Source organism: Callospermophilus lateralis, chromosome 6 (assembly GCF_048772815.1).
Source record: "Callospermophilus lateralis isolate mCalLat2 chromosome 6, mCalLat2.hap1, whole genome shotgun sequence".
In the NCBI taxonomy this organism is placed as follows: Eukaryota; Metazoa; Chordata; class Mammalia; order Rodentia; family Sciuridae; genus Callospermophilus; species Callospermophilus lateralis.
Genome location: NC_135310.1, coordinates 144,000,621 through 144,027,908, shown reverse-complemented (window position 1 = coordinate 144,027,908; position 27,288 = coordinate 144,000,621). Strand labels below are relative to the sequence as shown.

General features: G+C 42.1%; 1 protein-coding gene across 1 annotated transcript in view; it reads right to left on the bottom strand.

Moving 5' to 3' along the window:
* Ly86 (lymphocyte antigen 86) overlaps positions 1–27,288 on the bottom strand; it is a 60,936-nt gene that overhangs the window by 21,250 nt on the left and 12,398 nt on the right. Inside the window, exons 2-3 of the mRNA XM_076857890.1 lie at positions 14,984–15,070; positions 13,585–13,713 (exon numbers count right to left, since the gene is read on the bottom strand). Of these exons, the coding sequence (XP_076714005.1) occupies positions 13,585–13,713; positions 14,984–15,070 (216 nt within the window). The remainder of the gene's footprint in view (positions 1–13,584; positions 13,714–14,983; positions 15,071–27,288) is intronic.

The window sequence follows — 27,288 nt, the reverse complement described above, 5'->3', positions numbered from 1 at the left end:
AAGTGAAAATTCAAGGTTGTTGTTCTTTCCTCCTACCAACCTATTTCTGCCAACAAACACTTAATATGACACTCGAAATACAATTTGTAAATTGGTGGGCTGATTGGATTCTCAGACATGGAGATGAAGAAGATGGTGATAGGAGGAAAGAGGAGGATTTGACTTGATCTGCAGAAACCAGGGGGAAGCCTAAGGAAAGAGTAATGTGATTGGGCTCGCTAAATAAGCTTGGCAGAGGACCACATTTCTCAGACAGGGGGGCTCTGAAGGACCATGCATACCAGAGCTCTTGGGATGTTTAGTTTGTTAAGATGTAAATACCAGGAACTGCAAGGTCAGATTGTGGGACCTTGTATGTGGGAGCTATGAGTTGTCTCTCTTAATTAGCTTCCTAAATGATGATTGCATGAAAGCATATGAGTCCCTGGGTTTGATTTCTGGAATTTCATAACAAGTTAAAAACTTGTAAAGAAGCTGGAATTAGAAAATTAAAATTGCTTCTGGGCTGAGGTCAACATTACTCTTAATAAGCTAGACTCAACAACAGAACAACAAAGGACAATTTCAACGTTATTGGCTCATTTATAAATGCACTTGACTGAGAATGGAGAACTGTCGGATTCCTTAAGAGCCCCTATATTTTCTTTCATTCTGTTTAGCTCTAAGAAAGAGTCCTCTTTTACTTGGTCATTGCTGGTGTCCTCTCTAGGGTGGTCATTATGTCTGGGTCTGGCTTTTGCTGTTCAAGAGTTGGAGTTTTCTGCTGATTCAATAAGCAAATCATTGTTTTTGTTGATTCTCCATGAATTTGCAACAGCAGTGGTTGCCTGGTAATCACAAGCAGGAAATGTGCAGCCGCTTGATGTCTGCAGAAAAGGAATAAAACATGAAGACAAGAAAGGGCTGGAGGTGGGGAGATGCTGCTTCACATTTGCAATTCCAGGAGGAATGCAAAAGGGACTGTCTCCCCAGAGGTGCAAGAAAGCCAGGAAGACTTCACATTGTGGACCACAGGGGAATATGCAGGATTGGACCAAAGTCCTCTTTCTGGTACTCTCCAGGATAAAGTTCTTCAACGTCTAAGCCTCAAAGTCTCCCCTGCCTCTCCAGGTGCCTCGTTAAAATGCACACTTCCGCTCTGAGATTGATGATGACTTGAGGGGCTCAAAGTCTTCGCTGGAGAAATCTGTCATTAGCTGCACAAAGTAGCGACCATCGATCGCTTATTGAATGCTTATTCTGCCAAACACCGTTCAAAGGGCTTAAGTACATTATCCAATTTTAACCTCATTATTTTCCCATGAGGTTGCAGATATTTTCATTTTTGTACAACAAGGACACTGAGGCACATAGCCGTTAAGTAATTTGCCTCAAGTCATATAAGTGGCTAACTGTCAGTTTGGGTCCAGCTTTCTTCTGTCTTCTTGTGTTATCCACTAGGCTGGTGTTTCTCAAAGTGAGGTCTCAGACCTGCATCATCAACTTCACCTGGAGACTTGGAAGACATGCAGATTCTCCGGCTTCTGTCCAGATGTACTGAGTTGGAAACTCTGGGCATGGTCCAGTAATGTGCGGTGGAGCACATCTTCCCAGTGACGCTGATGTGTGCTCAGTTTTGAGAATCACGGGGTTTGGACTAAAGATCCTACCACCCAATGACAACACTGAAGTGTGATGAGACAGGGGGCAGAAATTCCTTCCATTCTATTGGTTTTGGTGACATTCCCCTTGCAACCATAAAATGAGAGTGCGGATGATGATGACAGGAGAGATGGAATGATGTCCCACATGTCAGAGAACCTCCACTCCTTCCGGGGAGCCATAGGTTCATTCAAGGGAGGAGGAACCAAGATACCTTGTCATTTGGGTTATGTGCAGTTGCTGCTGAATGACAGAACCCAGAGGTGGGATTGGGAAAAACCAAGAATAAAGGAAAGGGACCACCAGGGCAGAGGCAGGTGGCAAAGGAGTTTACAGAAGCAGGTGGTCCAAAATATGGCCCAGACATCACAGATGAGCAAATAGATAGAAAGAGGTGATGTATTTAAAATCGAGGATTCAGATAAAGCCTCTTAATCCCCTTCTGGTATGGCAGAAATCAATAGCTGAATTCCCAGGGCTTGCATTTGCTAATGTGTGTGTAGTGAGCATTAAACAACTGAATAATGAGGCCCAAAGTAGGGTAGTGGTGCCATATCTCTGGGCATGCCTTAAGGGGGTTGTCAGGACATCAGCATAAATCAGTGCTTTTCAAGGTAGCACCTGCCTGGAAGGTTGCTGTACCCTGTCCTCTACGATAGTAGTGCAGGATATAAGGCATTTTGCAGAAAGTATTTATGGGAAATTTTCCAAATCAAGGCAACCAACAGATTGCATTTCCATCCCTTTTTCCAAGTTCCATCCACTTCATAGACCTGTGGAAAGGAACCCATTGACACAGAAATAGAGAGAGCCCAGAAATCCAGCTGTTGAAATCTGAGTTGTCATCTAGATAGAAAAGAACTGTTAAGACTGAGTTTTGAATAGTTACAGGCAATGAGATGGAGAAGGCTCTGCAATTAGTGACCCTCAGGGGATCATCAGGTACAGGGATGCAGTAAAAATCTGGACCAGAAGGGCAGACCCTGGCTAACAGAAAGGGAGGACAGGAAGCCAACACGAGTGGCCCCTGTAGTTACAACTGTCACTAATTGAACTGTTAAATCAGTTCCTATTGGAGTCAAATCCCTTAGTGGCTATCAGGGGATAATATTTGCCTTAAGGGCAATATCATGCCAGAATTTAAAGATAGCTCCCAGGGGCTCTCCTCTGCTGTATATTGAAATTAATTTAATTATGACGTAGTCTCCACTTTGGAAAAACACTTAAAGTGGGAAAGTTCAGATTTACACAAAAGATAAACCAGGGAGCAATTAATTCCTAGACTGAAGAATTCTTCCATTTGCAAGAGGTGTCACTGTAGTATTTTTTTTTAAGTTACAAGCTTTTAAAATTAATGCATTTAAAGTCAAGTCCAAACTCAATTTTCCCCTGTTGCTTACATAGTATATAAGGTGAGGAATGCCTATATTTGTTGTGTATATTTTGTAATAGATTTGGCTCATACAATTTGTTTCTGTATGAGACAGCAGTTCCTCTGGGCATCACTGACTTCTGCCTCTCTCTGAATTCTGACATCATTAAGTTGTGCCTGCATTTCACTGTACTGCACCATGCCAATTATAGGTGTTAACATTTCCAAAAAAAGAATCCTTGAACTACAGATACCTAGTTTGTGATCACCTGTGCTCAGTGTATACCCACATGCACACACAAGGAATTTATTTAATTTGCTCTGCCAAGACTTCTATTTTCAGTTGGTTTTGGCAATAGGTTGGTGTGTTAGTCAGTTTTGCATCACTATAACAAATAACTGAGATAATCAGCTTATAAAGAGAAAAGGTTTATTTTGGCTGATAGTTTTGGAGGATCATGTTCACGATCCATTGACTCATTGTTTTGGTAACACATCATGGCAGAAGGGTGTGGTAGAGAAAACCATTTCACCTCCTGACCACATAGCAAAAGAGAAACAGAGAGAGAGAGGAAGGGACTAAGGTCCCATAATCTCCCTTAAGGGCTAATTTCAATGAACTAAGGACCTCCTATATGACCCTACTTTCTAAAAGTTCAATGGCATCAACCTGAAGACTAAGCCTGTAATAAATGTGGCTTTGCGGGACAGTCAACATCCAAACTATTGCAGTTGGATACAATTGATATCCACAAGTCCAGCCATAAAATGATACGTGAATTATTTTTGGAAGTTGATTACATACATGGTGCTGTGAAACCAACAGCACCTCACCCAAGTTGTCCTGCCCTAGTCATAATCCATAGAGGTTTGGCCAGAACCAGGTTTAACAGTAGACGTGTCTCACCAGCATGACTGAGAATCACATGTTCATTCTGTTTACTTTACAGCCTCAATCTGGCCCTTCATTTAGACCTGAAGGTTCATTTCCAGCTGAGAATCTTGTTCCTGGCCTTACATAATATATTTTAGACAAGTAAAACACAAGCCACCAACTTATTTTGAATAATTTCTTGCCATTTTTTTAGAATTTAGGTGGAGCCTGTCACAGGTGAACATTTTAGTTTCAGGGTCAACAATGAATCCTACACTTGATTTTTTTTTTTTTTTCCTCTGCTTAACTTCTTGCTTCGCTTTCATCGTCCTGAGGTGGGACATTCTGAGAGACTTGTTGAACAGAAGGAGCTCCACTGAGAACAGACATCAAGGTGGGTTTACCTCTTAATAAATCCAACACTGAAAGAGGCTGGCGTGACCGTGACTCAGTTTCAGGCTGGACAGGGCTGTGGGGGTCTCTTGTGGTGTGGGGTAGTCATGGCGGACCTAGACTTTGGGGGAATTCCCTTGGAGAGACCGTGGTGGGGGAGTCTTGTGGGGTTGTGGTTGTGGGCCTCTGTGGATGGGGTCACACTGTCGTGGGTGTTTATTCTGGGAGGAAGTCAAGTCCCCAGCAGAAAACGAGAACTTCAGAGGCTGCTGACCTTAACCCAAGGCACGGAGCAGAGCAGGAACAGTCACTGGTCAGGAAATCCTGGGATGCCGACCAGAGTGAGAGGCGATAAGCTGTCTGCCTCCCTGGCTTCTCCACGAGCCAGAATCCCTACACCCAGCTTGTTCCTGTGGGAGAACCACTCTGAGCAGCCCTGTGAGTCCCTCAAATGATTTGATCCCCTACCTGAAGGTCCTTGAGATGGGGGGGAAGCCCAGAGAGACTGGTTGCCATGACCTCCAGGGGACCAGGCACGCGCATACCTTTTCTTATTTAGTTTTCATTTGCTCAAGAAAGAATTCTGTTTACTCCCATTGAAGAGCGGAGGTTCCTGAAGTTAAACGCCCTTCCAGAAAGAAGGGCTTCTGTTCCCAGGCTGTGGATGGCAGCTGTGGGCGGAAAGGACAGGCTCACTCTCTCTGCTCCTTCTCCCTGCTGACCACCATTCTCACTATCTTCCTGTTAGGTCTCCTTTGCATCGAATCTAATTTGTGGGCACTGGTCAAGAATGAAAAGCGAAGGGGTTACATCTTCCTAAGTAACTTGGATCTCAATCTATGCTGAACCTTGGGTCAAATATGTACCATCATAAGCACCAGAGGGCCAGTGAGTTTGACGGTAAGTCTGGAATCCTGACCCACCTTATGGTAGTGGTTCTCAGAGTTTGAAGGGATTGGCAAGCTCCAGACTGTAGGCCAGACCCTGTCCCATACCTGTTTGCGAGTAGCCCTACGCTGAGAAGGATTTTTACTTTGCACTTTGAAATGGTTAAAAAAAATCAAAAGAAAACTAGTATTTAATTGTATGAGAAACACCTGATATTTCAATTGCAGCGCCACCGTCTTAGTCTTTTTGGATAGTTGTGCCCATCCATTTTCATCTTGTCTGTGGTGACTTTCAACCTGCAGGTACAGAGTCGAGCAGCTGCCACAGAGACCATATGATCTGCGAAGCTTGAAATATTTACTCTCATCTTCTTATGGTTTGGATAAGAGGTGTCCCCCAAAGCTCCTGTGTCAATGGAGGACTGCTTCAGAGGTGAAATGATAAGACTATCAGACCTGTAAACTCATCAGTGGATTAATCCACTTGATGGATTAATAACTTGAAAGGACCACCGTGCTGGGTGGTCATTATAGGCAGACGGGGCATGGCTCGAGGAGGTGGGTCCCTGGGACTGTGCCCTTGGAGGTTACATCTTGTCTCCCTGGCTTTATCCCATCTCTCTGTGCTTCCCAACTGCCAGGAGGTGACTGGCTTTCCTCTGCCACGCCCGTCCACCATGATGTTCTGCCTCACCTTGGACCCAGCATGGTGGAATGTCCAACCATCAACTGAACCTCTGAAACTAGGACCTCAAAATACCTTGTTTTTTCCTCCTTTAAGTTGTTCTGGTCAGGTGTTTTTGGTCACCGTGATGAAAATCTGACTGACTTTCTCTATCCAATAACAAGTTTGCTGAGCTGTGGACTGGAGTGTTTGTAAAAGACAGATTGCTAATCCCCGGTCTCAGAGTGACTGTTCAGTAAGTCTGGGTGGGGACCAACATTTTATTTTTATGATCATTTCTTAGATAAGGCTGATATTGCTCATCAACCTTGCCTGGACACACTGGACCTAACTAGCTTGGATCCAACCCTGGAGATTTGGGTGTAATTGGTCTGGGTGTTGGGATCGTCAAAATTTTAAAGGGAGTTTACAATGCAAACACTGTCCATTAGAAATATAGTAAGTCACATATATAATTTGATATTTTAAAGTAACCACATTTTAAAAGCTGAAAGCAATTTTAATAATATGTTAATAATGTGTTTTATTATTGATAAATAATAGGTTGATATATTTTATTTCACTCAATTTCATGGTTTGAATATTCACTGTCTCCCAAAGGCCCGTATATTAAAGGCATGATTCCCAGCTGATGGCCCTGTGGGGAGATGGTGGAACCTTGGGGGTGGGGCCTTGAGGGAGGAAGTTAGGTCATTGGGGGTGTGCCCTTGGAAGAGACATTGGAACTCTGGCCTCCTCTCCTTTCTTTTTACTTCCTGGCTACCATGGGGAGAGCAGCCTTGTTTCCCCATATGTTCCCACCATAATGGGCCTCCCACAGGCCCCCAAACAATGGAGCCAACAGACCATGGACATCAACCTCTGAAACTGGGAGCCAAAACCAACCTTCCTTATTGTAAGTTGATTTTCTCAGGCATTTTGGCCCCAGTGACAAAAATCTAGCCCACTCAATATATCCAGAATATTATTTCAACATAGCTGTTTTGAATATGTCTACCATGTTTCAAGTATTTATTGAAACTGCAAAGTCATATCTTAATGGTATTTGGAAGTGAGTCTTTTGGGAAATAATTAGGATTAGATGAGATCACAGATATGTGGCTCTAGTGATGAAATTTGTACCTTTATCATAAAAGAGAGACTTGAGCTAGCACACATGCTCTGTCATGGGACGCCCTGTGCCATGTTATAAGGCCCTCCCCAGATGCTGAGTGGATGCTTGTGCCAACCTCCTAGATTTCCCAACCTTCAGAACCACAAGTCAAATAAGCTCCTATTCTTAAAAAAAAATTACCGAATATCAGGTGTTTTGTTATAGCAACAGAAATGGATCAATGCAGATGTATAACCAATGTAACAATGATCAAGACATTTTACATTTTTCTTTTCATGTTACATCTTTAAAACTGAGTTGTAGTTACACTGACGATATGTTTCAATTCAGAGTGGTTATATTTCAGAGGGTCAGGAGCCACATATAGCTTGTGGTCCCTGCAGAGAATAGCATGGGTCCAACTAATATGCAATTGAGATCCAGTGTAGTGAGGGCCCTGGAGTGTTCTGTTTGTTAGAACATGCTTGGTTGTCACCTAATAATATTCTTATATTTTCATGTAATTCAATAATCTCCTATGATATCATTTAAAAGCATGGCTTATTGTGTGCCCCTTGGTTTAGCTAAATAATGACCTATTTAATAAATTCCCTACAACTAGTTGGTGGCTATGGACCAGACCTAAGCTAGTTACAGCTAGACTGTTCTTAAGTATCAGGAGAATTTACTATAACTTCCTTCTTTAGGTTTACTAATTTGGTGTGGTCATTAAAAACTTTCAATTAATCTCACTTTAGCCTTAAAATTGAGGCCAAGCTTATAGATATAGTTGTACAACACGGAGGTGAAGTGGAACGGATCCATATGATTCAATGCTATAAAAGGAAAGATGGCCTCAGAAAGTGCTCCCAGAGTAGAAGATATAATGTTGCCTGTTCTGTCACCTTCTCAATGAGCCCAGTGCCTGGATAAGGGGATTGTAGGGAAAGAGTACAGAGTGGATACTTCATGATTGCCCTGACATTCTATTCTAGTCTTTGATGCAGAACTTTCTATGCATTTACCTTCCGCATGTTGGGCTTCCAGACCACAGCAATAAAGCAAATATCACAATAAAGTGACACATGACTCTTTTTGCTTCCTGGCGGGTGCATATTAAAGTTATGTTTATGTTGTACTGCAGTCTATCAAGTGTGCAAGAGTGTTATGTCTAAAAACACAATGTGAATACCTTAATTAAAAAGTATTTTGTGGGGCTGGGGATATAGCTCAGTTGGTAGAGTGCTTACCTTGCATGCATAAGGCCCTGGGTTCACTCCCTAGCACCACAAAAACAACAACAACAAAAACCAAACCAAACAAACAAAAAACCTTTGTGGCCAAGAAAGTGTGAGACACAGATACAGAGTGGGCACATCTGTGTCTATAGACCTGCTCCATGCAAGGTTGCCAGAATCCACCAATTTGTAAAAAATGCAGTATCTGTGAAGTACGATAAAATGAGGTACATGTATTCAACTGCACATATCATTGAATATAAAATAGGTTACGATTCCCTTTTAAAAACTCTTGGATTTACTTTATGGGGGAAAGAGAATTTGTCTCTATTCTTTTCTGCAATGATAAACTAATATTTGAAAGTATAACCTTGCAAATTCATCATAAAAGCAAAGATTTCTAAAATAGGTAAAAAACAGGCCTTCAGTTCTACCATTTAGAAAGAACTACTCTTCTCTCCTAAATGTTTACATCCGGAGTTCTTTTGGTGTTTATGATTGCACACATTTAAATAAAAACCAGGATCCAACAGAGATATTCTGCTTCTTTGTTACTTAATAATATTCTTATATTTTCATGTTATTCAATAATCCCTATGGCATCATTTAAAATCACAGCATATTGTGGGCTCCTTGATTTGGCTAAACAATGACCTACTTAATGAATCCCCTATTATTGGACATATAGGTTGTTTCCCCCCAGTTGTCAATCACCCCATTAGAAGAAGAGCATCATTTGGTCTTTGGATCCAATATATTTCCTGCTTTAGAGCTAGCAAAGGGAAGCCCAGAGGAAAAGGAGACATTATTTTACACTTGCAGTCTCACTAAGCCTGACCAATTTTGTAGTTTTCATCTGCCTTGGAGGACAGCCAGTGGGATGCAGTTTGCAGAGGAAGGCATAGAAATGTGGTGGCAATGATACCAATCACTCAACCGCAGTGGACGCCGGAGTGTGCCGCCCACAGTGGACACTGAGTTTTCTCACCATTCTGCTAGGAAGAACCTGCAGGTCCCTGGGACCGTTTCATACATGATATGTCACAGCAGCCTGTGCTTGGGTTTGGACTGGCTTCAGTTCTCCCTGTGTCTCTGGTGTCATTTCCCCTTCTCGTCTTAGTGTCAGTCACTTCTCTGGAACAGAATCATTCCTGTGGTGGATTTGTGGGTGGTTAAAACAATTTAATAACTCGAGAAGCCTCTGAATTTAAAATGTTAGCTTCTCTGGCTTATGTAATTTACATAATTATTTGTGCATGCAACATTTGTGTATTGCTCTTCTGATTGTTTTGCACTATCTGAAATTTCCTGGCAAGTCCCCAAATGCCAGCTCCTCAGCTGCCTATGCAGTGTCATCCCCATAGCAATAAAGCAAATAAATGGCTGCGGAGCTGCCCAGCATCCAAATGAGGTAAACACGAGCTTCTGAGCTGGTACACCAAATTAGACACCCCAAATCGTTTGAGGGAACAGTACTTCTCCTGTTTTATTAATTCTATTAAGGGCATGAATAGAGGAATAAAAAAACAAGGTTTTCTTAAGCTTGAGGGGCCTGGCAAATTTACTGTTTGCTTTGTGTCTTCGTGCTGTGCATACGCATCATGAGATGGTCATTTTGAGGTGGGCGGCAAGGTCTGTTTTCAAAGCAGTCGTGTGTCCCTATGCAAATACAATCCATGTATTTATTAAATCTTTTCTGTCCACTCTCTATGCCTTGTCTGCAGAAAGGTTAATGGGGGACACACTCACAAATACACTTCCAGCTGAGATAAAGTCTGTGGCCGAAATAGAACATGATGCTCTGGGAGAAGTGAGAGGGAGTAATTCATTTGGCTGGGTTTGAAGGAGGCTTCTTGGGTTAGATCTGGACAGAAGAAGAAAAGTGGGAAGCAGGCTTTACAGGCTAAGGGGACCCACCTAAACGATATTGCAAGTGTTAACGTTCAGGCTGTGGTCAGAAAATGCTGATATTTTGTTGAGGTGGTTGTTAATTGTGCATATGGGGAATGGAGGGAAATGTAGCTAGAGAAGAGGATAGTCAAATTTATGATGTACTTTTGTCATCAAAATAACTCAGGCTTTGGAATAAACCTAGGTGGCCATCAACAGATGAATGGATAAAGAAAATGTGATACACACACACATATACACACACACACACATACACACATATATTCACATATTGACATATTACTCAGCCATGAAAAGGCACGGAATTCTACCATTTTCAGCAATATAGGTAAAAGTAGATGACACTATGTAAAGAGAGATAATGCACAGAAATATAGTTACTATTCTCACTTATGAATGGAAGCTAAAATGTCGATCTCAAAGATGTAGAGAATAGAGTAATAGTTATTAGAGCCAGAAAAGAATGTGGGGTAAGAAAAGAAGAGAGGAGAGTTAGTGGGCTCAGGATACTACTGGATAGGAGAATGGGTCCTAATGCTCTACAGCATAGTAGGAGAACTATGATTGACACTTAATTGATTATTTCAAAATAGATTGTAGAGAGGATTTTGAAAGTTTCCAGCATTAGTTTATACCTGAGGGTGATAGATCTGTCAGTTACTCAGACTTGATCATGAGACATTGAGTACTTGTATTGAAATGCCACAGTATACCCCATAAATATGTAGGATCATCATGTGATGAAAAAAATGTATTTTAAAAATATTGATAAAATGACAGTCTTTATTCTACAGGAAAAGGTACTCTTGAAGTCCTTTGGGCAGGAGGTGACATTTCTAGAGCTTTGTCTAGAAGAGCTAGCTGGCAGCTGTGTCAGGGGTGGAGAGAGACTTGATCTAGGGACTGGAAAGACATCTAGTGTCTACTTTCTTGTTAAGTTGGTAGGACTTCCAGGTGACCCATCTCCACATTTGGGTTCAAGCTCCCTTATTTGGTAAAAAAACTGGAAATATAATCAAAAGGCTTGAGATAGGACAATGGATGTTGGCCACAGGTGACAGCCTATTAAGTGGTTAGCCTTTCCTGGGTGGGAATTATTTAATCATCAGCTCAATATGATTTGAATTCCTCCAGAACATTCTATACAATCAGGTCTATGTTCTCTTTTATCGTTATTTTTAAGGTATATGTGTTTAATTGACATGGTAATTTATATATATATATATATATATATATATATATATATATATATATATATATATTTATATATTTATTTATATATGGGGCATAGTGTGGCATTCCAGATGTGCATGTAATGCATAATGATCAGATCAGCATAACTGGCATGCTACCACTTCAGTGTGTGTGTGTGTGTGTGTGTGTGTGTGTGCATGCATGTACACACACACGTATTTATAGTTAATGATCCCCACATTTCAGGCACATTTGAGATACAGTCCACCCTCTGTGTCTGTGAGTTCCATATCCCTGAATTTTTTATCCCAACATTCAACTGACCACAGATGGAAAAAATTGGAAGAAAATGCATCTGTATTGAGCATGCACAAAATTTTTGGTCATTATTCCCTAAACGATACGGTATAACAACAGTTTACATAGCATCTACATTGTATTAGATATTACAGAGATTATTTAAAACATATGGGAGGATGTGCATAGGTTCTATGCAAACACCACCCCATTTGTCTAAGGGACTGGAGCATCCACAGACTTTGGTAATTACCAGGTGTCCTGGAGCCAGTCCTCCACAGGTACCAATGGGCAACTGTAGTGGGTAACCAAGGTGATACTGCTCACACCTGGGAAGTCCATAGTTGGCTGGGGATGACAGACAGGGGTAAACGGGTACAGTACCATGTGGCGGGTGCTGCAAATGAGTTGTCTGCCACACACTTATGGGAGAAAGGAGTCTGAGGAACAGAGCTGTGGGAACTGTCATTTGCAAATCACAGTGAAGTTCTATAGACGTCTTTCTGGTCAACCCTCCTCTAAGTTCCCTGATTTCTTTTCTTGCACAAACATCTTTTATCTGTATCCCTGGGCCTAGGAAGAGGACTCCAATTGCTTCTAGATCTTTCACTTAGAAAGGAAAATTGGGTCTGGGCATGTAACACACGCCTGGAATCCCAGTGGCTCGGGAGGCTGAGGTGGGAGCATTGACAGTTCAAAGCCAGCCTCAGCAATAGCGGGGTGCTAAGCAACTCAGTGAGACCTTGTCTCTAACTAAAATAAAAGAAGGGCTTGGGATGTGGCTCAGTGACTGAGTGCTCCTGAGTTCAATACCTGGTACCCCTCCCAAAAAAAGAACATTGGGCATTTTGCAAGGATTCTTGCTGTTTTACAACCCTAGCTGCCTTGAGAGGGGAAATAGACAGGAGGATGACTCTGGAGTGTGGGTTTGGGTTATGCTCCCCGTTGTCCAATGAGAATAGGAAGGAGTCCCTGGGAGGGGGACTAGCCAGTGGAGAACAACTCCTAGAGAAGGTCAGCCGTAGAGCTGACCCACATTTTAATAAAACAAGTGCATGGGCTCTCTTTCGTCCATTGAGGAGGTCCACAGAACAGGGTAGAGGAGAGTGTGGCTGTGGGGTCACTACTCAAGACCTCCGGAGACCAAGCAGGAAGCAGGTCTGATTTCATTGCGCAGTTACCATGTGTATATAGTCAGGCAGTAGCTAAGCAGATGACAGGCAGCCACCAATACAATTTCTTGCCAACTGTCCTTGCAGTGACCAATCGAGGAGCGGGCCATGGAGCAAGCACAGGGATTGCAACATGCAGCCTCACGCCCAGGGCTGTGCCTACAGGGTAAGCGGTTTGCGGCTCATGCACCTAGCACGAGGGGAGTGGCCTGCCACTCAGTCACCATGAATGCACTTGTCCCAACAGACAAGGAGGCTTGGTTTGACTGGCACGTGAGGACAAGGACAGGAGGGGTGGGGACAGGCTTGCTCTTGGCTGTGTATGGAGGAGGGGTAGCAGATTAGTGAACTGAAGGAAAGGAGCTAATGTAATAAGGCTTCGGCTTCTCTGCTTCCCGTCTAGCTACCTGAAGGCCCTGTCAATCAACTGCCCACAGTGGAAAGCAGTGAGATGTGGTAAGTTTCACTGTCTTTCCTCTTTTAAAGTCTATTGCTCTATCAACAGGACTGCACCAATCATCGAACCTGGGAACAGCATTGAATTTTCATGGATTTTGGGGAAGCTATTGGGCCCTTCTTCTTCTAGCCTTTTTCTTAAGGTGCCACTATTCACAGGAACAATCCCGTTTGGAGACCATCTTCTATACAACGTTTCGTTTTTGAGGCTCATGACATCCCTGTGAGGAGGCCTTTCTTGTGATTTGTTTCTAAAAGGTGCTGATGAGTGAGGCTCAACTTGTCCCAGGATGGGGGAGAGGGGGTGGACAGTGGGCTCTGTCCTGGGGTTCTGACCTCGGATGTAAGCCTTGGGTCGGGCAATGACTTACCTCCTTTCCTTCTTCCACAGAAAGAAAACTTGGGTAGATCGTCCTCGCAGATAGGATAGGAGAGACTCAGAACAGACGCGCCTTTTGTGAGGAGGAGCACATCCAGGAACAGCTCCCGGATATCTTCCCCTAAAGAAGAGAAGGCGTGCCATCACTAGGACTCCACATTGAGACCATACGGAGGGCACTGTGATGACCCTGGGTATGAACACCGGCCCATTCTCAAACGCCACCTCTTTGGGGCAAGGTGGCTCCTCTTCAGTGCTCTGGCCCCTTAACGAGGTGTCTGCAGGGGGCTTCCAGAACTGCTCAGCTCCACAGTGCTCTTTATCCCTAGTGGCCATGGTGGGGTGTGGTCAGCCCACACCGGCCCCCTGATGTTGCTAGGCAGGAGCAGCGGCTGGTTTCCCACGTGGTCTGGTTTCCCAAGCTCTCTGCCTTTTCCTCTCTCTTCCTTTTTATGTTCTACCTACTCCTATTCCTCTTTTCTCTCTTTCATACTCTCCACAAAATATTTCTTGAGATGCTGCTGGAGTCCTGACATTGTGCAAAGTTCTAGAAACACACAGTTTGGGTGGGTTCTTGGTCTCTGAGAACATCTCCTCTGTTTCTCTGGATGGTCCCACACGCTAGGTTGATGGAATCCTTCTGCTCTGGTTTTGATAAAACTGTTTTAGGAAAGGAGATAATTTAGTAACTGTAGCAAACATATAAGCCGATTGTAATGGCATGATCAAATTAAAAAAAAACAGAAATTGCTCTGGCTCATTGATTGGGTTGTGAAGAAAGACTGCACGTCTCCTCTTTGCCTGGGTCAAGCTCTAAGAACTTGTATTAGCTGCTCAGGACACAAAATAAGGCGAATGACAAACCATGCTGCTTGTGGAAGGGAATAGATTTGTCTGTGGCTGAGACACATAAGCAAAGGATCTCTCCTAAAGAGACAGCAATACTTAGTATCAAAATATTTTCTTGGGGCTTGGGATGCGGCTCAAATGGTAGCGTGCTCGCCTGGCATGCATGAGGCACTGGGTTTGATCCTCAGCACCACATAAAAATAAAATAAAGATATTGTGTCCACATAAAACTGAAAAATATATTTAAAAAATATTTTCTTTCTTTTTTTTTTTTTTTTTTTGCTAGGTATACTGATTTCAGGTGCTTATCCCTTCCAGAGAGGTGTATAGAGTCTTCTTAGTAGAAAAGTGGAACGTTAAATGAGAGTTATACTTTACTTGGATATTACCCAGAAAGAGGATTGAAGGTGGAAACAGAGTTAATTCCAGAGAATGGTGGGGGACTACTGGGCTAGCCAGCCATTATTGTTCATATGAGTCAGTTGGTGTGTGGGGCAGGAAGTTGTGCCATGCTTTATTTTGTGGTCATAATTTCTACTTACTCAGAATGATGCCAAATCTAATGCTGAGATGCGGTTGTAATTTTTTGGAACACTGGTCAACAGAAAAGCCAAAATCCTGCAAAGAATCTGCCAAGAGGAAAAAAAGAAAAAAATAGAATATTCATGTGTATATTGTATACTCGGTTAGTTAACAATTGTGTTAACTAACCCAAGTTCACTAAAATTTATTCAAAAGCATATTACAAAAATACTTAAAAAAATAAGTCCATGAAATTTTCACCAGCAACTCCTGGTCTCTCCAAAGTCAGTGTTGTGTTCACTCTTAGAGCTGGTCTACCTCAGCTGGTCAAGGCTCTGTTTACATAGACAACAGGGTCCTGAGCCACAGAATTAGGATAGCATCTTGATCATTGGGTTACATCTTTGCCTGGTGAATGATTTTGTCATTCAAACTTTATCTTCTGAATTTTTATCTCTGCTTAAATTCTTTTTTTTTTTAAGAAATAAGGAAAAAAAAAAAGCTTGCTTGAATTCTTTTGGCTCCTGAACTTTTGGCTTTAAAATTGTTCATTAATTGCAGAGAACATTTCATAAAATATTGATGATTATAATGAAACAGAGAGAAAAATGGGCAGATTATCAAAGTTAAGAGCTGCTGTTGTGATTTCATTTCATCCCACCCCATCCTACCCACTCCCATCCACTATAATAATACCCCTCCCCGAATATTCCACTGTGTGCAGGGTCTTGTGTTAGATATGACAGAGTCTAAGATGATAATGTAATTTAAACATAACTTATGCTCATTCAAAAGGCTCCAATGGCTCATCTATGTCTTAGAGTAAGTGCACAAATGTTCTACTGGCTCCAGCTTCCAAACTGCACGTCACAAATCCATTCCTTGAGACTCAGTCTCACGCATCCCTGGAGCCTGGGGTGGCCACGTACACACTCAGCCAATGCCCAGCACACCTGACATGCTTGTGAACTCTCTCCCATCTCAGATGATCTTAGTCTTTTTGCTCTAAACACTCAGTTCTGGTTCATTCCTATCTTTTGTGAAGGCTTCCCTGATAGTCCTGAAAACAGCCTTTCATTTCTTTGAATTCTTAAAACAGTTAGGTCTGAAACGCTTTTAAAAAGTGCGTGCATATCTTGGACTTTGTGCCTTGCTATGTACCAGATCCTTACAACACTTCATCTACACATGAGAATCCTCAAAAGGAGGGGCCCATGTTTGGGTTTGTGGGTTTGTTCTATTTTTTTTTTTCCATTTCCTTTATGTTTATCACTGGATCTAATAGAGGAGAGCTAATTTATTTTCCCATTACTTTTTTTTTGAAAAATTGACCACATAATTGTACAATGTTTGTACAATGAGCAATGGAATCAAATGTTGGTAATTGGCAAAACCATCACCTCAAACATTTATCATTTCTTTTGCTGGAAATATCCAAAGTTCTTTCTTCTAGATATTTTGAAATATATAATAAATTATTGTTAACAGTAGTCACCCCACTGGGCTATAGAACACCATACTCCATCTTCTTATCTAACCCTTTCTATCTTCCCTCTCCCCTTCTCAGCCTCTGGTAACCACCTCTTCTAGGAGACCAACTTTCTTAGCTTCTACATATGAGTGAGTACATGAGGTATCTGTCTTTTTGTTCCTGATTCATTTCACTTACATAACCTTCTACAGGCTCATCCACTTTGATGCAAATAACAGAATTTCATTATTTTTATGGCTGAACATATTCTGTGGTGCTATCACACATTTTTCTTTATCCATTCATCCATGGATGGACCTCTAGGTTGTTTTCATATTGTAGCTGTTGTGTCTAGCACTGCAGAAAACACGGAAATACAAAAACCACCTACTGGTTTAATTTCCTTTGTATAGACCCAATAGTGGGATGGCTGGGTCATTAGTTTGTTGAGGAATCTCTGCACCATTATTGATAATGGTTACACCAATTTCATTCCCACAAATAATATCTAAGAGTTCCTCTTTGAAGAGAGTAAATTTTAGTCAAGGACTCCCTCTACTAAGCACTGGGCTGGGCACTTTGCGAGAGTTTCCACTTCATTCTCCAGACTGCCCAGCACCTGGCACAGTCTACACACCATAATCACTCCATTAATATGCATAATAATTGGACGGATGGCATCTATTAACCTCTCTGTGCATCAGCTCCAAATCCACTCCTCTGCACTTGCTTTGTGAAACTGGCCTCTCTGCAACCCTGTTACTCCTTTGTCACCTGCAGGTTGAGGTGTCAGAGAGAGATGGACCTTGGAGCCAGAAAGGGGACTTGCTTCTGGTGCACTTGTTGAAAGCGTCAGCAGCGATGGCCCATCTCCACAGGAACCCACTGGTTACCATGGGTTTACAGTGTCCAGCTCTCCTTTGTACTTTCCAGAATCAGTGGGGATCATCTCTGTGGGTCCCCAACCCTCTGCCATAACTCTTCCTCAGAGTGGCTGCCCCTTCCTCTGCTGTTGGTCTCAGCCCCCCACAGGTCCTTTCAAGCACGCAGGTTCCAATAACCCCAACATCTGCTCTTAGCTCTCCTAGCCCTGGGGGCGGTGCTATTCCTCCAGTGTCCTTATTTTACTCTTTTTATTTTCTGACAACTGATTAATCAATTCCCCATATTAAATTCCTTCTGTTAAAATAACTGATATGGTCTCCATTTTCCCAACAGGATCCAAATTGGTAGAATAGAGTAATTGAGAGAGAAGTGGGCAGGAGGGAGAGGGTGAGGGTGGGGGGTCTGATTTTCTTAATTTCTCTGGTGGGGAAATACAGACTCAGAGAGGTTGTGTTAAATTTCTCACATCCCAGCACTAGAAAGTGTCAAGATCCAAACCCAGACTTAAAAACAAGCAAGGAAGCAATTTGATTCTAGTATTGTGCAGTGATACTCAAAAAGCAGAGCCTCCACTCTGTATGTCAACCATTGGATCTGTAAGATTTCCCAGAACATTTTCTGTGGAGGCGTATGGCACCGGGTAGTTCTTGTTTATAACTGGTTTCTCTTTCAGCTTAGTTATGAGCTCCCATTTGCCAACGATAGTGTTCCAGACAGTTTGAGCATCTGCATTGCTGAGCTGGAAGACACATCAGTGTCTATGGTGTCTGCCCTGGAAATGATCAGTAGGCAATTTCAGTCTTGCAAATTTAACACAGCTGCACCTTCAATCAAACCCCCTTTAGACTGGTCACTACTTTTCCTGGGGGAAAACATTTTTTTTTTCCTTAGGCTCATTAGATTCCTTCCTAAGCATCTTCATGCTGTCTCAGGGCTTCTTTCAGCTCATAAAAGAGGACTAGGGGGATGGAGACAGTGTTCTACTACAGACTTGGCACTCAATATTGAAAGACAAGGAGGCCAGCTAACAGATGTTCAGGAAGGTCCATCTTCAGGGTTGTTGATTAATTTAAGTTGCCATCTGAGGCAAAATAGAAGAGGCTGAGTACGCATCGTTTGGTTAATTAGCAGTTACAGAATTCCACGGTATGTTTATCAATATTTTTAAAGTATAGATAGAACAAACTAAGGCCAGGAGAAGGAAATGAAGCTTTTCCATGGCATTAGAAAAACACTGTTAGAAAAACAATCATAACAGGGAACAAAACCACAAAGAAAACAGTAGGTTGCTTTTCACCGAGGAAATGCATATAGAAGCCCAAAGATGGATTGCTTAAAAAGTACTTGGGGATTTGGTAAACTTTCCTACTAGTTATTTCAAATTGATATATGAGTGATTTTTATTTATTTATTTATTTATTTAGTATAAGCATGCAGTTTGCAGACTGTTTTGGAAAAGTGACCTGGGTTCCTCCCATCCCCCAATCCCACCCTCTTAAATCTCTGTCCTTCCTGGTATTTATTGCTATTTCCACTTAGGCACTTAGCGAGCGCCATGTTACATTTGTTTGAATACCTCCCTCATCACTCTCATCAGACTCCCCAGCCTAGGGGCATCGTGTCCTAAGGGCACTAAGCCCCAAGCCATCATTTGCTCAGTGAATAATAAAAGGTTATTCTCAATTCACTGAGAACCCTAAAGCAGGGTTTCTCAACCCCACCACTATTGATGTTTTGTATTAGATAATCTTTTATTGTGGGGCTGTTCTGCATCATAGGATATTCAGCGGCATCCTTGGTTTCTACTCATAGATATATCAACTCCCCTCACTCAAAATGCTTCAGGACCACCTACCAAAATAAGACATAGTAGGTTATAATTTTTAAATAGTTCTCATACAGGATGAGTAGTGGTTGGGCATGGGAGACTTTGCCCCGAGTGACTTTAAATATATATAAATCTGATCAACTGACTTTGGATTTTCTAAAACAATAAAATTGAAAACTTAATGAGAGTCAGGGTTCCTGGGCTTCGAGAGCAGGAACAAACGCCTCTTATGGACACTTCATTGCAGAGCAGCTTATGAGCTGAGGAAGGAAGTCAGACTTCCTAGGGAAATGGAAGCGCTGTTCTTTCTGAGTATTTCTTCCTTGACCTCACTGTTAGACCTGCTTTCTGTCTGTTCTGTCAACATCGATGTCTCCAGGGTTGGAGGAGCCAGCTGGGCTCAGAGGGAGCAGGCTGGCGGATGACCAATTCTGCAAGCTGCTCTTCAAGCCATGAGTCCCATCTAGCTGTGCATTGATCTGAAAGTTTGCATCTCAGGCAGCTGTGTTTTGATCGGGTATTTTAATTTTCTTGTATGAGTGTATAGGATAACATTCAGGGGTCATTGTGGATCTCTAAAAGAGGGCGATGCTTTTTGAAATTCCATGGCTGACTATCCATTACCAGCATGTCACAAAACTAACCTTCACGTCTTCCATTTTTTGATTCCACTACGCTCCTTCTGTCCCCTTCCCTCTCTCTGCTGAAAGGAAATAACTTACAATATGGTGAAAGTATTCTATCCATGTTTTCCTATTATTTCCTCATCTTTTTTTCCCACTTGTCAAATCTTATTACTTATAGAACGGCACAGCATGGCCCTGATGGGTCATTATTTCAAATAATAGTAGTTCAATTCCCATTCAAGTCTGCTCTGCCAGGATTTCACTGGGACTTGCCTTGCACATTCAAAGTTGTATATATGAGATGGTTTCTTTTCATCTGAGATATGTAGATGGCTAAACATGGTTCTTGATAGCAGATGTAATAAAAATGGAATTAACACCATCACCATGGAATATCTACTATTTATAAAATGAAAGATTAGGAACCCCAGAGCCCTGCAGGCTGCCTGGTAACTGTGATGAATTAATTTTTTAGTGTGAAGGTATATTTGAGTTGCTGAACTGAAATTTGGGATCCTTCATTTGTCTGCTTCCAACTACCAAAGAAATAAAATTCATGAATAATAGCCTTTTTATTGACAGAAGAGGGTAGAAACACACACTGTCCCTTTGGACTCTGAATACCACCCCCGCCCCCCACCAAATAACCTGTTTGGCCTCCATCAGCATGGGAAGTAGTTTTTGTGTCATAATACAATAGTTCCCTCTTAACTGCATATTTTACTTGCTGTGGTTATTTGTGGTCAGCTCAAAGATATTGAATAGAAATTTCCCCCAAATAAACAATCCACAAATTTCAAATTGTGTGACATCCTGAGTACTGTGATGAAATCTTGAGCCGTCCTGCTTGGGAGGTGAATCACATTTTGGTCTAGCGTATCCACACTGTATACACTACCCACCCAATAGTGACTTAGTAACTTTCTTGGTTATCAGATCAACTATGGTAGTTCTGCAGTGCTTATATTCAAGTAACCCTGATTTGACTTAATAATGGCCCCAAAGCACAAGATTAATCATGCTACCAATTTGGATACACCAAAGAGAAGCTGTGAAGTACTTCCACTAAGTGAAAAAGATGAAAGTTTTTTTACTAAATGAAAAAAAAAAACAAATCATATGCTGAGGTTGTTAAGATCTATAGTAAGAATGATCTATAGTGTCTGTGAGTTTTAGCACTGTGGTTTCAGACATCCACTGTGGGGCTTGGAACATATTCCTGGGGATAAAGGAGACTACTGTAAATAGGGTTGCCCTGGACGTGCTTCTGTGGTTAGGGGTGATCTTTGCTACCAGTTCTCAAACACAGCTGCCGGATGGAATCACTTGAGGAGTAGTATAAAATATCAATGCCTGAGTCTTCCTCCAACTGTTCCAATGTAATGCTTCCTCAGAATTGAGATTTTTAACCCCTCCCTGGGTGATTTTATTGCCTCACCTCACTTGAAAACCATTGCAATAATCCATACAGGTGTTTTGCTAATTCCCTGGGTATACTATCTTATAGGTGGGCTCCTGGATCTACCATGCATCACTTCAAGCTCAAATTGTAACCCTTTAATAGATTTCCTAATAAATGTCTTTACAAACCAGTCCACAAATGTTATAGAGTTTATGATGATTTAGGGCACTTCAGGGCTACATCCCCCTCCCCCTCCCCCAATCACTTGCTTATGTCTGTTTCGGGGTCCCTCACTGCCTCTCCTCTCCCTATTGTCTCTACAGAAGCAATAGGCTTTTCCTTGTTTCAGTGCTGGAGACTTAGAACCACACCCAGCTCCCCCAGGGCCTCAGCAGCTCCCCTAGTGGCTCCTCAAGGTTCTTTCTAGAAAGGCAGGGCTCTCCTTAGCTGCAGGTCTTGCAACAGTCCCTAACAGATTTTTTTTTTTTTTTTTCTTTTTTCTATTTCACTTTCTGAGCACATGATCCTGGTCCTGGAAAAATTGGAGGTGAGTGTCCAGGGACCAAGAAGATAGCGCTAAAAGGACAGACAACAAAGGTTAGTGGAAACTGGCAGAGGTTAAAATATAGGCACATCTGTCTAAAAAAAAAAAAAAAAATCCTAAAAAGTTCTTCTCCAAGAACGTGAAAGAACAGCAAAATTTTGGCAGATCTGAGTGAGGGGTGAGCCTGGGAGAGCCAGGACCAGAGAGGCCTGGGGCACCCTCAGGAGGCCCGTGCCACTTGCAGGACTTGGGAGGAGCTCTGTGCCTGGTACTGAGCTATAGTTTATGAATGGTGTTTGCTTAGGTCTGCACAGATCTTAAGTTCCCAGAGTTCCCTTCAGAAAAATCCTGCCGAGGCCAGGACATTTGACCAGTTTTTGTCTAAAACCAATAAAGTTGTCATGACTCTCCATGGGTAGGATTTTGTATGGACACAGTTTTCGTTCTTCTAGGATAAATGCATAAATGTGGGATTTCTGGGGCATGTGGTAAGTGTATATTTAATTTCATAAGAAACCGCCTGACTGTTTCCCACAGGGACTGTGAGATGTGAGGGGGATCTGGCAGGCAGTTCCCCAGGGAGAAGTCAGAGGGGCCTTGTCCAGTGTGTGGTCTGCAACCGCGGTACCTTCTCAGCCCTCTGGGCTCTGGCAAGACTCCCTCTGTGAACTAATCAGTACCACCCGGAGCAAAGCAGCCTTGGCTAATTGTTACTGCTGTGCAGGGGAGGGGACAGCTTGGAAGCCTGGGACAGTGGTGTCTTTAATTAGCCACGTCCCTTCCTTCCCAAGGCTTCGTTCAGGGCCTCTGAGGTGATTCTCGCCACACTCAGAGGCCTAAGGAACAATGGCTAGTTCTTGAGATTCTGCACCCGCCCCCAGCTCTCCACAAGGCTTTCTTGAAGGAGATCAATTTAATTTATTATTTTTCCTCCTCCACTTCCTGACACATAACGAGTTGTCCACCACTGCCTCCACGCCCCAGCCAACCCCCAGGAGGGGAAAAAACCCACCAATTTCCACTTTTCCTGGGAAGCAATCCTGCTGCCAGAGATGACTCACGAAGGGCCTTCTTTCCCATGTTAGTGTGCCTCAGGGGGCCCAGGACGACTTTGCTTCCCAATGTGGCCTTGTCTGGTTTAAGGGCAGAGGAGGGCCTCTAGCAAGAGGTCACAGACTGGGTCTTCTGCAGAGAACCAGAGGCCCAATATCTCCTGAGCACAAAATCCCAGGCTCCCCAAAGCTTCAGAGAAGGCAATGTGGATGTCCAATGGGAATGGCTTCCAGAATGTCTTGGACCCAAACCTGGGAAATCAAAACTCCTCATTCCCAAAGCCAGTTCACCATTTCTTCTTGCATCTCTTAACATCTCATTGATGAGTCTGCTGGATGTCCCAGCTCAGCAAGAGAGCTCTCCTTTCCAGGAAAGAGAGATGTTGTAACCCAGAATATTTGGGAGTAGCATCTCTTGGGCATGAATAACCTGGGATTACAAGCTTTTGCAACTCAATGCTGGAAGAGAAAGGAAGCAACTGTTCTTGGCTTGGCTCCATTGCCAGCAAAATAAATTCCTAATCAAGGAAAGTACTCATTTCTCTGTCTCCTAAATCAGCCCTCCCTAGTATTTATTATTCCCCTCTTCGTTAGAGGATTAAAAATGGTTTTGCTAAAAATATAAAGAGAATTGTATTGAGAGATAGAAAGGAGCCACGTAAACACCAAGATGGGAAAGTGACCTTCAGATGAATAAATGAGATCCGTGCACCTGCTGAATACCCACTGCCTCCTGCTCCTGCTGCCCCAACCCCACGTTCATCACAAAGCCAGAGTTCATCATCGTCTGCTGCACAGAAAAGTTGCAAGAAACCTGACTCAACACTACACCCTTCTCCTAACACCACCTCTGTAACTGTTTGGATATTGTTCAGCCTTTCCTTGCCATCTGTTCGTGTGTTTTCAGAACATAACATTTAAAAACTGCTCGTGTGTGTGGAAACATTACCAGACAGATCCGAGGATGCTACAGCAGTTATTCCAAACACCTTTGCCCGGGCTTGAACTTTAAGGATGGAGAAAGCAAAGTCCTGAACTGGGAAACATTTCTGACACAGGAGGCATAAATAACAGATGTTCACAGTAGTCTTGTAAGGACAAAGAATTGGAAGGAACCTGAATGTTCATCCAGAGGAGGAGGGATACAATCGTAGCCTAGTCATATGATGGAGTCTGGTCCTCTGACGACAGACTCTCAGCCCACGAAAACAAACTAAGGCAGTGCATGCTAGCTACCTCCTGGAATAATGGGATAAATCAGTACCCAAATACATTGTTAGTGCAATTAATTTCAGTACATTGCGGGTTACGTATTTCTATGTAGGCAGTCACATTGAAATCACATAAAAATGTTTTTGTTTCCTACTTCAATGCTCAGACATTTTTTTTCCATCTGAGCCTTCAGTGCAATATTGAATAGAAGTCATGATAGGCTTTACTGCCTCATTCTAGACTTTAAAATGATTCCAATGTTTGTCCACTAAATATAATGTTCACCCGTAGCTCTGATCATAGGTGCATTTCTTTAGAGAGCAGATAGCTAACTGTTGATCTGGCATTTTTAATTTTGTTTTTAAATCAGGTTAATTCACTCATTTTTTTTATTTAATAGGATTTCTAATATCTTTATAACTATTGCTCATCTTAGTTTGGGTTTTCTTTTTGGGGAGAGAACCGGGATTGAACTCAGAAGCACTCAACCACTGAGCTGCATCCCCAGCCCTATTTTGTATTTTATTGAGAGACAGAGTCTCACTGAGTTGCTTAGCACCTCACTTTTACTGAGGCTGGCTTTGAATTCGTGATCCTCTTGCCTCAGCCTCCCAAGATGCTGGGAGCTGGGATTATAGGCTTGTACCACCACACCTGGCTTAGTTTGGGTTTTTCTTTCATGATCTTTCTATGCTCCTTTTCAACATGCTTTTGTATTTAATATTTTTTAAACTAGTTTGTAAGTTATAAATTTCTAGTCTTGTAGTAGTTCCCCTTCTAATTTTAGCATGAATGTTTTACATAATGAAGCTTAAAGCTCATATTTATCTTAAACCAGTTTCCCCTGGGTATGTATATATATACATTGGTTTATTTATAGTGCAGTAAAAGCACATGGCCTTAAATTGACCATCATACCTCTTTTCAGTGCTTTAGAGATTAGTCTGTTCACCTTGTTGTGCAAAAGACCCCTAGAACTTTTTCATCCTGCATAACCGCACATTCACCTTCACTCTCTTCCCTGACAGACGTAAGGACAAGGACAGGGCAGTTATGTTCAAGCCTTCATGTTCAATCACCGGTTCCAATTGCCATTGTTATCCTTCGGTTTTGTACTGCATTATTCCCTTGTGTTGGGCAGCCTTGGATAAGGTCCCCCTCGGATCCCTGCTCGGGATCTTTGCACCCTTGCAGTCCCTTTCTCTCGAGTGGCTCAGTGACTTCTAAGTGGTGGAGCATGACAAAAGTATTGAGAAGATGCTTATGAGATTAGGCTACAAAAACGCAGTGACATCCGTCTTTCTTTCTCTCTCCTACCCTCTCTCAGGAAGCACGCTGCCATGTGAGTAGCCGGGTGGACAGGTTCACATGGCCAGGGCTGATATTTCTGGCCATCAGCTGCAGAAAACCCGAACCTGGCTGACAGCCTCATCAGTGAGCTTGGGAGGGGATCTTCTGAGGCCTGCCTGGGGCCGTGCACTCACTGAGTTCTGAAGCATCCTCCCTGCCCATCAGTCAAGCTAGCAGATGACGGTAGCCCACCTGGGTCACCAGGTGTCAGAGATATCCAACTAAACCACGCCCACATTCCTGCCTGCCCCCAGTTAAAAAACTGAGATGATAATATTTGTTGTTTTAAGCTCCTGTATTAAGGGTGATTTGTTATGCAGCAATAGAAAACGGATACTTTCCCATTCCAAACTAGATATTACCCTCTTTGTGTCCATTCTTGTTCGATTTGCCATTCTGGCTTGGATCTCAGAACCCACCTCTGGGATCATTTCATTTCTTTCTGAAATATCCTTGAAGTTCCTTTAGTGAGTGTCTTTTGGTGGTAAACACTCTATATATTTTGTTTGGCCAAGGTCTTTAATTTACTCTCATTATTGGATGACATTTAGCCATATATACAATTCTAGGTTGATTGTTATTTTTCTCTGAGGATATTGTTCTTGCTCTCTATCAAACCACTCTCAGTCTAAATAAAATTTTTGTTATATAATTTCTCTTGCTCCTAAACTATATTTTTCCCCCTCTGGTGATTTGTGGTATTATTTTGATTGATCTGGTGTAGAATTCCTTTTATAAATCTGCATGGGAGTTGCTCTGTTTACTGAACCTGAAGATTCATATCTTACACAGTTTTGGAAAATTTCCAACATTTTTCTTCAGAAATTGCCCCTATCTAGTTTTCTCCTGTAGTTGTAGCTAAAATTTTCCATTGCATCATTTCTCTGTGATACAGTTTGAATAATAGGCCCAGACTGTTCACCCAGTTCACCCTTTTTAGTTATTTTGAAATCTGGGTTTTAGCTGTTTTTTTTTTTTTTTAATTTCAACAATGAAACATTTTATTTTAAGAGATTTTATTTTATTCCTGATTTTTTTATATTATATTTTTCTTCTCTCATGTTTTGAATTTCCACATTTTTTTTTTTTTTTTGGTACCAGGGATTGAACTCAGGGGCACTTGACTACTGAGACATGTTCTCAACCCTATTTTGTATTTTGTTGAAAGACAGGGTCTCAGTGAGTTGTTTAGTACCTCTCCATTGCTGAGGCTGGCTTTGAACTCAGGATCCTCCTGCCTCAGCCTCCCGAGCCACTGGGATTACAGGCGTGCACCACTGTGCCCGGTGAATTTCCACTTTTATTTCTTTAAAAAAGTTATACATTCTTATTTTATATTCTGTATCTATATTGTCAAAGTCTGATATTTTTAGGGGCATAGTTCTACTGTTTGGATTTTCTGCTAATTCTCCCTCATTGCATTGTTTTAAATTTTGGATTGTGAGTTCATGGTTGAATCTTTAGAAATCCTGTGAAATATGAATTAAAGGTGTGAGTTCCTCCAGAGGAGGAACTTTATGCAAATATGCCCCAGATGTTCTAATTAAAAAAACCCTCACTTTAATTGGTAGGCTTTGTATTTCTTAAATCATGAAGATAGTATTTGCACATTTACACATACTATATATTATAACAAACTTATATGATATCATATCTGGAGACTAATTCTTAAAAAAAAATTTATTTTCCCTAGAGACCAGGCAGAGTTTGCCTAAGAGTGTATTTTTTTTCTTATCTATCTGGGGATAAAAAAAAACTGCATGGCTATAACTCTCAGAAGGTCATGGCTTGAGCTGGGCTCTGGGGCACTGCCCTATAATCCCAGAGGCTGGAGAGGCTGAGGCAGGAGGATTGCAAGTTCAAAGTCAACCTCAGCAATTTAGTAAGGCCCTGAGTAACTTAGCGAGACCGTCTCAAAATAAAAATAAATAAATAAATAAAAAGGGCTGGGGATG